Here is a 12,688-nt window from a genome sequence, read left to right as displayed (position 1 = left end):
CAACATGATGACCCACAGCAAAAATGACCACACAGTGGTCGAAGGAGAAAAAGGTGAATGTCCTTGCATGGCCTAGTCAGAGCCCAGACCTAAACCCCATTGAAAATCTGTGGAATGACTTGAAGAATGCAGTCCACAAACGGTCACCATCAAATTTAAATGGACTTGAACAGTTCTGCAAAGAAGAGTGGGCAAATATTGCAAAGTCTAGATGTGCAAAGTTATTAGAGACATGTCCCAACAGACTAAAGGCTGGAATTAAAGCAAAAGGTGGTTCAACAAAATACTGACACAAGGGGGTGATCCTTTTTCCAACTCAGTGATTCTGTTTTTGATTTTTTTCAATTTTTTTCTGACATGTTGGTGTTATGTCTTTCACTTGTATGTTATAAGTTGCGCTTGTAAATACAGCTCGAAAAAATAAAAACTGTGTCTGTCTTCATTTTTGACTGCAAAGCAACAAAATGTGATTATTTTAAAGGGGGGGGATTCTTTTCTATACCCACTGTATACAGGAAGTTACAAGGATACTCAATTTAATTAAAGTGGTGGCAAACCCTTACATGTACCCAGTGAAGTGTCTGGCCTCAGGTGATAGACAGAGATGAAACAAATCCTCCCACATAAGTTGTACCTGTTTATCTCTAGTCTTCTCTTCTGTACATCTGTTTGAAGTCCAGAATTTATAATTGTGTCTGTGTTGTCAGAAAAAAAGGGGGGGGGGGCTTTAATCGTACACTGCAGAGCTCAGTAAGGAGAGTTCTAAGTGCGACACCCCCTCCCCCCCTAAACACAGGAACAGAGCTGCTACTATTAATCAGCTGGAGCTCCCTCCCCGTCACCATTTTTCCCTTGGTGTCAGGAAAACTTGTCAGAAGTGACTCATGCTGATAGCAGAGGAATGAAGTAGCAGACAGAAATAACACTTAGTACTCCTAATAGAGACAAGTACACACTATAGAGGGATATGCTTTGTTCATAGTTCATGTCTGAGGTTTACAACCACTTTAATGCAGCTGAAAATTACGGGGTAGCTGCAATATATTACATGTTTGGTTTTTGGTCAAAGTGGTCACATGATCAGGAGCAGCTCCCACTGACTACTAATCATTAGTGGGGATTGAGACAGCTTTGACATCTTGGTCTCCAGATCTCTCAGAACAGAAACATTGGCTGCCCATTGGTGCACATGTGCTGTGTGGGCATTAAAGCTTACCCTTTTGCCCCTGTACAGTATGTGTTACTTGGGCAGCAACGGGTTCATGTAATGGGCTAAATTCACTAAGCTAACACACCAAGGGAAGTATACGTAATTTCAAAATTACAGTCAAAAGGCTAAATTAGGCCTTCCATTTTGGTGGCAGACTTTACCACCCCCCTGAAAAGTCATCTGTGGTGGATTGCTTTGGGACTATGGTTCACATAGAGTTTACAGATATTCAGGAGGTGTGATACTGCTACTTCCTGCACAACTGTTTGATGGCTCCACAAAGGAATTTTTCTATCCCAATGGAGGCTTTTCATTGAACTGCCATGTTGCAACTGCCAAAGAGGCATTTGGTGCACCTGGTTGAAATGCAGTCCCATTGACTTCAATAGGCAGGTTTGATAGGTGGTGTCACCTGTCAGACTCAGCAGCGTGAGTTCAAATTGCCACACCATGAAGCACCACTGTAGTGTGTACTCCCCCTCCGACCGCTATATAAGCTTGGAGGTAGAAAGCCAGGGGCCAGTAAAAATGTAGACCAACTTCTTTAGATCCCAGCCCCCCACCCCCATGTGAATGAGTATGGGGTACATAGTATCCCTCCCTACTCATTCATCAAAAAAGTGTAAAAAGTAAAAAAACAACGGTTTTTGACAACTCCTTTATTAATAAACAAAAGTAGATCCAACATCAATCCAACATCAGTCATGATGCCCGCTGCTACCCCAACCCTGAAAAAAAAAAAAAAATAGAGTTTTTCACCCGACGAAGGCTTCTGACGGCTCCTCCATCTGACAGTTCCTAAATAAATAGGGGATGGGGCCACCCGATGATGCCATCAGATGACCCCGCCCTGTTGTGAAGCCTTTGACCCAGCATGCCCCTGATCAATGCCATCACAAGGTGCGGGTTCACACGGTGACATCACCGGGCGGCACCGTTCTTTAGTTATTTAAGAACTGTCAGAGGGCAGGTTCTTTATCGTGTACAGAGCTTTTTTTTTTTGGGGGGGGGGGGGGTCGGCAGTAGTGACGAACATCGTGTTTGACGTTGGATCTACTTATGGGGACGTTTATTTATTAGTAAAAGACTTGTCAAAAACTGTTTATATTTTTATTTACTTTTTACACTTTTTTGGTGAATGACTTAATCAACACAGGGATAAGATGCTTTGGGTAGGGTGGTAAAGCTCCCCGCCCCAACCCCTGCATGTTGTGGGCAAGGGCCTAGTATGGATTGGGGGGGACCCTACGCTGTTTTTTTTTGGCATTGTTCATTGCCACATTCTTTTTGTTTACATTACAGCTGTCAGCGGGAAACGCACTGACAGCTGATGAGTCATCTGTTTGTAAGGACTTGGTGGCCCACTCCTTAACAACCAGCTATTTTTCACACAGAATTTGATCATTTTTCGACCGGTTTGAATTAGAATTGCCTGAATTTATATTCAGACCGAAACGAATTGCAAATGTCTATTTGGAAGTATTTTGCAGCACACTGCGGATGTGTGTTGGGGTGCAGAGAAAGTGCATCTCCTAGCCAAAAAATCCAATCGTTTGTACGCTCCATCGGACAATTGTTGGATTTTCCGTGGACAAATGTTGAATCGCAGGTTTTAAAATTTTACACGAACAAATGTTTGTTGGGTTTTCCGAGTGTGTGTACACAAGTCCATCGGACAAAAGTCCAAAGTACAAACACGCATGCTTGGAAGCAAGGACGAGCCAGAAGCGGTCGGTCTTGTAAACTAGCGTTCGTAATGGAGAATTAACATTTGTGACATGGCAAATTATGAAATCTCGAAATGCAGCGCACAATTTTCTTCTTTAATGTGATAATAATGAAGCTGCTTTGCTGGTGATACTGATGGAGTTATTGCAAACAAATTTTCAAAGGCTTTTTTTTTCTAGTGATATCAAGAATAATATTGCGCTTTTTTTTTTTTTTTGTTTGGGCAAGTTACCACAACACCATTATCCCGTAGTTTTTAAGATCAAAGATACAACTATGTTGGTGTCCCTTGTCAATTTTACATTGTATTTTTTAAAATGTAACTGCCTACTCCCAAACTGTCATTTGAAGTAAAACACATAGACAAGTATTATTCTACAAAATTCTTTTTTATTGTGCATTAAAAAAAGAAAACAAATAAAATTAGACATTCTATCTGCCAACAGAACTAAGCCAAAAAGTGCATTCTATGCATCCAAAAATATAGAAAATATACCAAATCAGATAATTATTCAACCAAAAACAAAATTTCAAAGCAATAACTCCAAGGCCAATAATAAATAACACATTATCTCCTCCGATTCCGCAACGTGGCTGGTTGACGAAAAGCCGTTTAGAAACAAACTGAAAAGCGCAAAATGAAAAGCGCGAAATGAAAAGTGTGAATCAACACTCACCCAGCTTCTACTAACACGAAATTAGCAGAAGGAGCCCAAAGGGTGGCGCTATAGAGCTAAAAAACAACATAGTACGTCACTACGTTCGTATTTGTCGGCCAACAATTCCTTGCCATTTGTATGCAAGACAAGTTTGGGCCAACTCCCTTCGGACTAAAGTCCACGGTTTTGTTGGCCAACAATCCGATTGTGTATACGAGGATTTAGGCCTCATGCATGCTGGGCTTAAAAAAAAAAAGCAGCTTTTACCGGCGTTTGGCGTTTTTTATTTTTTTTCAGCCGCTGAAAGCACCTCTATGTTTAGCCTATGTGTCCATGTACACATAGACATCTACAGGCGTATTAGAAGAGGAAGGTTTACTGGCTAAAAAAAAAAAAAAAGGCACATTCAGGAGAGGAGCTTATGAGCAGAAAAAGTGCTTGACCTGTTTAAATGTGTCTAAATGCTACAAGTGCATTTGCGCGATATAGCATTCCAGAGGCCGTAACAAATTAATATTCTCCTTCTTCACGCTGGCACAGAGGCAGCAGCAAAAACAGTTGTTTAGTCTCGGTTTCATTTGTTAATCATTTCTTCTCGTCATATTTGTTATGTTAGAACGATTCGTTTTTGGAATTCGTTTCGTCTATATTCGTTTTTTTTTTTAAATTGATTTGAAATTAGATTTTCCAAATTCAAGTTGCGGAAGGCGGCTATATTATTCTATTCTAATCTAGTTTATTTTATTCTATTCTATTATTTTATTTTCTATCCTATTATATTATGCTTTATTCTATTATTTTCTTTTCTATTCTATTTTGTTTTATTCTATTTTTTTTTTTCTTTTCTTTTCTTTTTTTTTCTATTTTATTCTTTTCTATTCTATAACCACTCACAGACAGGAAGATTTGGCTGCTTAATTACCTGGCCATTTTTTGGCGATACGGCGCTGCGTCGATTTAACTGACAATTGTGCGGTTGTACAATGATGTACCCAAACAAAATTGATGTCCTTTTTTTCCCACAAATAGAGCTTTCTTTTGGTGGTATTTGATCACCTCTGCAGTTTTTATTTTTGCGCTATACAGCTGTCAGTGTTTCCCCGCTGACAGCTGTAATGTAAACAAAAAGAATGTGGCAATGAACAATGCCGAAAAAAACAGCGTAGGGTCCCCCCCAATCCATACTAGGCCCTTGCCCTCAACATTCGTGTCAAGCCCATATAGCAACAAAGTCCAAATGCTCAATATTCAATTTTGTCCTATGTTATATATTCCATAAATAATATGCCTGCAATTATTTAAAATCTACATTAATGATATATCAAAGGGACTTTTTGACTTGAGTATAATAGTCATGTTTTATGGATGGCTTTATTAGTCCATTGCCCACAGTTGCTTACCTTTATGTCTGTATTATTTTGTATTTTGCTACAGGAAAGTTGTGCTCGAGTATTGCTGTATCGTGGATCAAGCAAAGACATTAAGAATCACGGTGGACAGACCCCATTCCAGGTGTGGACCTCTCCCCGTTCTTATGTGTATTAGGTGACCTCATGCCATTCCATGTTAACCACTTGCTTACCGGGCCAATTCTAACGGTGCTCTTCTCTTGTATATGTAAAAATCTGTGGTTTTATTTGCTAGAATTTTTTATGTAATAGTATTTTGCGCAGTGATTTTTCAAGCCAAATTTTTTTGGGGAAAAAAATACACTTTAATGAATTAAATAATTTTTTTTGTAAAATATGAAAGATGATGGTACGCTGAGTAAATACGGATACCCAACATGTCACGCTTTAAAATTCCACATGTGCGTTATAAGAAAACTAGGAAAATGCATGCATAAAACAGGTATAACCCCTTTCCAGGGATCTTAACTCTGGAACTCTGTGTACAGGGAACAGTGATCTGACTGTTTCTTATCCATGAAAAGCAGGGAGAAAAAAACACCAGATCAGAAAGTAAAAGCAGCACACATTACACATTGTTGGGGAAAAAGTCAACCCCTTGATTGCCCCTAGATGTTAACCCCTTCCCACGCATTAGTACAGTGTAAGTGTACAGTATTATCGCTGATCACTGTATTAGTGTCAGTAGCGACGTCCGTGTCAGTGATCCTGCCAGCCAGTGTCTGTTAGTGCCAGATTGTCCACCACCCTATCACAGTCCCCACTATAAGTCGCTGATCATCACCATTACAGTATAGCGTCTATAGCTGCATAAACTCCATTCTATATACCATATACCATAGTTAATACACTTATTGGCAGTGGCAGACCGTCCATAAAGGGCGCACAGACGCCGCCTTCCCTATCCATGCGTCCGACCCCCTGATCTACATATCAGTGGTGCCGGGCCATGGATTCCAATGTGGCGGGGTGTTTTTTTTTAAGCACCTGATTAGAGCCAGAGGCACTAATAGGCTTCAAAAAAGAGTGAGCTCGGAGCAGAGAGCATTGCGCTCCAAGCCCACCTAGTTGTGTGACCATAGCAAATTAATTTTCGCTATTATCACACTAAAGTTCCTCCCCGCCAATCAGGAGGCAGGTCTATGGGACCTGTTTCCTGATTGGCCAAAGCGTCAGGCAATCCCATTGGATAGCAGCAAACATCCTATTGAATGCCTAGCGCTTTGGCGGAAGATGCACGGCGGAGGAAGCTGGAGGAGCGGACACCAGAGCCACCACGGCCGCTGCCCGCCCTCCAGGAGAGGACACTACAGCCCCACACGAGCGGGTAAGTGTCAGGCCAGACCGCCACGCCGCGGGGGGGTGTTATTTGTTTGCCGCCCCCCCAACGAAGAACCCACCAGTCGCCACTGCTTATTGGGATTTTTGTTTTACCAAAGACATGTAGCAGAGTAAATTTTGGCCTAAATTTATGAAGATATTTGATGTTTTTATCTTTTTTATGGGATATGTTTTATAACAGAAAGTAGAAAATATAAGTTTTTCTAAATTTTTTTGTTTATATAATAAAACATAAACCCAGTGGTAATCAAATACCACCAAAAGAAAGCTGTATTTGTGAAAAAAATAAATTATATAAATTTAATTTGCATACAGTGTTGCATGACCGAGCAATTTCCAGATAAAATAGCACAGTGTTGAATAGCAAAAAATGCCCTGATCATGAAGGGGGTAAAATCTTCCAGAGGTCAAGTGGTTACAGGGTAAGTAGACTTCAAAACAAAGTGCAGTTGTCCTTTTTTACCCCTTTTCTCCACCAAACCTAACAGATGTATACTTACATCCAGCGTCACATGTACTTCACTGTACTGACCACATTTGTGCATTGTGTTCTGAAGCTGGAGATGAAGGCAGACAGTCCCTTAAAAATGTGTGGGGCTGTATTGCGGCCAGGATAGAAATACTTTCAGCCTTAGATGGATGTAAACAAACAGCAGATCTGCAGCCCTTGAATTAAGGTAAGTATCTATCTGTAGAAGGGGAGGGTGGGTGTCAGGATCACTTAAGTGCTCCTGCTACTCATTCCAGCATCTGGGTTTTGGCTATTGCATTCTCCCTGTCTGTGTCCATATACAAGATGATTGATATGGTCAGTCACCTGTTATAAGTAAGCCAAATGCTCTGTCCCTTGCTTGTGATAGAGACATTGATACCTGCGTTGTTCCTGATCAAGCCCCCTTTTTGTTTGCCCTGTTTTGCTAGTTTGGATTTCCCTGTGTATGACCTGGATCGGATATTGGACTTTTCCCTGAACTCAGCCTGCCTTTTACCTGGACTGTCATAGAACCACGCTATCTGTCTGCTAACTGCAAGTAGCCTGTTTGTTTGCTTAGGTCGCATCTGCCCTGGCGTGGTGGCCAGGCACTATATCATTGTGTATAAGTCCTGGGGGCAACCAAGTACTGGTAGGCCTGCTTGCCTTAAGGGAAAGGGGGCTGCTATAGTGTCTGACCACCTGTGTTGGGGTAGACGTGACAGTGGGCTAGGTTAGGTGAGGGGAACCAGACAAAAAAGGATAGCTGCACTTATCCTATAAAAATCAGGACATTCTATATATCCTAATTATATGGAAATAATCCTCCCATAACACCAGAGAAAATATCAATATGAGAGATGCAAGCCACGGCTGATCTGAGAATTAATTTAGTCTAATACACTATACGAGACTTGGCCAAGGACAACAGACATAAAACTATAATATCCAGAGTGACTACAAGATTAATTACACTATTATTAGATGCGTGGTCCTGGGGGTGAATCATTCAGCACAAATAAACAAAAGCTGTGTAGTTATCTGGGGTTGTGCAGTTTCAGCCATTCAAAAATCGAGACACTAAGTAGTGATGGAGAATCTACACGAATTTAACCCACCAAGGGTTCAGCAAATCTTGTCTGAAAATTCAGGCAATGCAAACTTTGAGGTGCATACTATTGAAATCTATCAGCTTCCAGGATTACAATGAAAATATGCAAATCCTTTAAAAACATGCTTGGTGGATGTTAAAGTGGTAGTATTGCCCACTGTGTGATTTTAACCTACAGGTAAGCCTTTAATAAGGCTTACCTGTAAGTAAAATAAATATCTCCTAAACGTGCACTGTTTAGGAGATATTCACCCTGGATGCAGCCGGTGACACATGCGCTCTGAAGGTTCGGCATACAATGCATGTGTGGGAGTGACATCATCGCGGCTCCGGCCACTCACAGCGCTGGAGCCTGCGAACCCGGAAGAAAGTACGGGGGAAGATGTCAGCCCTCTCAGCGGTGATAGCACATGACTGGAAGGCTTCATTCTAAGGTGAGTATTTCATAATGTATTTCATAATACTAGCACATTATGCATGGTCTTGCAGGTATGTGTTTTTTTTGTTTGTTTTTTTAGCTCTGCTGCGGTTTACTACCGCTTTTAATAGTGAAAACATGTTTTTTAATCAAGCTGTAATAGACATGGTAATGGCCAACTTTTATGTTGTCTATGGAGTTTAGGGGGTACAGTAAATGTGAGTGTAGCGGTGCCCCCGTGGGGTAGCTGCGTGTTTTAGTTCCACACATCACCCTGCTTGGCCAGGCATTCACTACAGACACACTTTGCCAGTCAATGAACAGTCATTTAGCTTTTTTTTTTTTGTTATTTTATTTAGGGGATTAAACTTGGATGGGGAAAAGGGTCATGGGATGCCCAGATAATGAATCTTGCTTGTTCGAACAAAGATGATTAAATCTATATTGACAGTCTCTAAAGCTCCACACTCCTCCAGCTTACTACTTGAGATAACTTTGCTTTCTCTACTGTGCAACCTTAGATTCCTGTCACCATCAGCACATGGTTAGGCCTCATTCTGAATAAGACCCAACAGTTCAATAATAGCCATTTGCTGGCAGGGGTCTATAGTTCCCTTTGGTGTAGCAACCAATAGCGATGAAAAAGGACAGTTGTGCTAACTGAAACTTGGTGGACTACTGATCCCAGAAAGTCCAATGCAAATCCTGCCAACCCTCCTGGCTGCAGCAACTTGATTTCAATGACATCATAGTCTCTCCCTCTGGCTTCACATCCAATCCTGGCATGTCCCTCCCAGAGCTTCTCACTGTGCTTCTCACTCACTGACCCCGGAATGGATCCCTCCTGAATGACTTTCCCGGCAGTGCTCCCCACTGTCTTCCTCCTGCTCCTGTACCAGGCCACCTCTCAATGACCATGTAGAGAGAGGCTCCCTCCCAGCTCCCGAGCTCCAGGCCCAAGGTCACCCCCCCAGAAAGGATTTCCCTCAAGGGCCACCACAGTCTAACACTCCATCACTCAGTTCTTCCACCCGACAACTCCTCCCACAACAGCCCGACCATGAGTATATATAGGAGGCTTTCCCCCTGCAAATCCTAGTTGGAGATTGGTCAGGGCTCCCAGATACACTCCATGCCACTCCTATACTCTGCCCTGCCTCTTTTCCAGAATCCTCTAGAAACAGAGGAGGCGCCAGAGAGATGAATTACATGTCATCACCTGCTGCTACACTCAAAACCACTCCCAGCCCTCAGATCCAAACAAACAGGCCTCGCTTACAACGATGTCTGCCTAAATTTACCTGCACTGGCTGTAACAAAAACACTACTACTCTAGCAACCTACCTACCTAAGGTAGAGGGTGCTACACTACTAATTTTTTTTTTCTTTGAAATGATAGTGACTTGTTGCAATCAAAAGGCAGCTCTATGAGCAGAGCAATAACAAGTGAATGCCCTGCTTTGAGAACCCCAAACCAGAAGACCCATCAACATAAAAGTAAACAAAAAACACACAAAAAAAATGAAACCCCAAAATACCACTCACAAATAAAAGTCCTCTTTTTATAAAGGGAGCTCGCAGTAAACAAAAAAAAATGTTTAACCTAGTGTAGAGGGAGTCTGCTCTGCCACCCGCGGCTCCCGCACCTCCTGTTATTCCCGCCAGGCAGAGACTGACACAGGCATGGACACGCCTGTCAGCCCCTGTGTGGGCTTTCTTCTTTCACCCTCTTGTTTCCCTGTGTGCAGAATGACACTCGCACACAAGGCATCTGCCCACTCTGCTCTTTTCCCTGCCTCCCTATTGGCAGAAGCGGAGAGACAATCATCAGGGAGCAGCAGAAGGAAGTGTAAAATATGAAGTCCCAGCACAAAGCTAGGTGACAGGACTGCAATTCCCAGGCTGCACTGCAGAGAGCTTAGAGAATTTTGGGAGAGACTATAAAAGTCTGTGAGAGGGGGATTGCGGCCTACCACACGGTGTACCACGTTCCAACCCAGATGAGAGGGGCCTGACTCTGTTTGCTGTTCATCTGACATCCATCCAACACCACTCCAGTCACCTGCCAGTCGGTGTGTGTCAAGCTTCACGTCGGGAGAACGAGACAGCGGATCATCGCTACATGAGTTCCTGCCCAGAAGACATCTGAGCCATCTGGTCATTGGTGAGAGGGCAATTCGCTTGACCTTTACCCATTCATTCTCAGTTACATTGAGACACATTGCACAGACATCTTTACTCCAGGAATACTTTAGACATCTTTAGCCTTTTTTATTACAAGATATTTACTGTTCCCACTACACCTAATCGGATTACAGTTAACAAGCTCCAACAAGCCGGTGAAGAACATCAGATCTGCAACGGGGACATTGCTGCTGTAAGGGCCCTTAAACCATTACCTTTAGGTCAGATATCTTATTAGAGTTAACGGTTAATAGTTTGGGTTCCCCTTTAGTATTGGTAATATCTACAAGTATTCAATAGTTTTGGAGAAGGTATTTACAGATTATCTGTCCCTGACTGTATTGATGCTGTCTATTTGCATATTTGTTTGAGCACTATAAGAAATCACTTCAACCAAATCCTGGTTGTTTGTCCGGGATCTGGTTGACCAATACCATTTTGAGTTTTTTACTGCCTACGTAAATTGAAGAAAATGTTAATACTTTAACTGTGTCAGTGTGTCATTACTGTAGTATTCTATTAATCACATTGTCAGGTGTGCCAGAGGGGATGAGGCCATTCTTGGGCTTGAGAGGCAGATTAACGGACTGAACCACCTTAAGCAGCTCCTTCAAAAGTACCGCTACATTAAAATAAAGGCTCTGTCAACATAAAGTAATTAACAATACCACGTAAAAAAAAAAAAAAGTTTCAGGAGGTGGCATATTGGAGGTTTATTTTTATTTTTTTTTATTTATAGAGCAGTCTTGCAGAAAAAAATGTCTATGGCTGAAAGAGCAGCTAAAATTGACAAGACATCAGCCACAAAATAAAATGAAAAACAGAAAAGCCAGGAATAATATAAATAGAAAAATACAGTTGATTGTCCAAAGAACTAGCAATCACTATACAGTAGATTTATACCTGACTCAAATCTCTCACTATGATGATGAGATCTGACGAACCCCCAAACTGTTTGGAAAAAATGGGGTAGCTCTAAATCAGAAAATAAAGAACATTTACTCTGTGGGGGCTTCTGAATTTTAAAAATTTTGTCTGGGCATGGCAATGAGTGCCACAGACATTTCTACAAGGTCAGAATTTCGACAACACATGCTGTGAACGATGCGTGTTTGTTAAAACACAAAGGTGAATGCTGTTTGTATGTGTAAAGGGTTAACTGCAAAATTGACCTGTCCCAGTGATGTCCACACTCAGTCTACTGGCGTTCAATTTGTTGACCCGCAAGCTTGATAATCTCTGCGCAGGGTGAGGCAAAGGGTGGTCTCCAAACTGTGGCTGCTTGCCTTTACCTGGCCCTTGGGGCACTATTCCTCCAATTGACAACAATGATGCGACACTATTTCTCCAACTAAAACGAATGATGGGGCACTATTCCTTCCACTGACACCAATGATGGGGCACTAGTCCTCCCACTGACACCAATGATGGGGCACTAGTCCTCTCACTGACACCAATGATGGGGCTCTATTGCTCCCACTGACACCAATGATGGGGCACTATTCTTCCCACTGAAAACAATGATGGGGCACTATTCCTCCCACTGACACCAATGATGGAACACTATGCCTCCCACTGACACCTATTCTTTCCACTGACACCAATAATCTGGGGGCACTATTCCTCCCACTAATACCAATGATGGGGCACTATTCCACTGACACCAATGATGGGACACTATTACTCCCATTGACACCAATGATGGTCACTGTTTCTCCCATTGATACCAATAATGGGACACTATTCCTCCCACTAAAACCAATGATGGGGTATTGCTTATTCCCACTGACGACAGGGCTTCTTTACCTCCCACCTGCCATAGTTTGGCCCCCTACAGCCTGAAGGACAGTAAACTGGCCCTTTGTTTAGAAAGTTTGGAAACCCCTGGAGCACACCATCACACTGACATTTTTTAGCTTTCCCTATGCTTTCCTTACTATAGCTTTCAGTTCACTAACACTATGACTGCTCTGTGCCCTCTTTTACTTTGAGGGGGCTGGCTTAACCCAAAAGTCCCTTTTATTGGCCCTTCGAAACCTGCTTGCCTTAGTTTAAAGATCATATAGTGCCTTCTAGTTAAAAAAAAAATTCTACCATGGGCGAATCTGGACATAAATTTGCCAGGACCACAAAACAAACCTGTGGAAGCAGTGAAC

At 42.2% G+C, this 12,688-nt stretch overlaps 1 protein-coding gene across 1 annotated transcript in view; it reads left to right on the top strand.

Annotated features, from left to right (window-relative positions):
• SHANK1 (SH3 and multiple ankyrin repeat domains 1) overlaps positions 1 to 12,688 on the top strand; it is an 852,931-nt gene that overhangs the window by 494,625 nt on the left and 345,618 nt on the right. Inside the window, exon 9 of the mRNA XM_073602155.1 lies at positions 5,032 to 5,109. Within this exon, the coding sequence (XP_073458256.1) occupies positions 5,032 to 5,109 (78 nt within the window). The remainder of the gene's footprint in view (positions 1 to 5,031; positions 5,110 to 12,688) is intronic.

The sequence above is a fragment of the Aquarana catesbeiana genome, linkage group LG10, assembly GCF_042186555.1.
Source record: "Aquarana catesbeiana isolate 2022-GZ linkage group LG10, ASM4218655v1, whole genome shotgun sequence".
Classification (NCBI taxonomy): Eukaryota; Metazoa; Chordata; class Amphibia; order Anura; family Ranidae; genus Aquarana; species Aquarana catesbeiana.
Note: the sequence above shows the minus strand (reverse complement) of the source record. Positions and strands in the feature narration are given on the sequence as shown.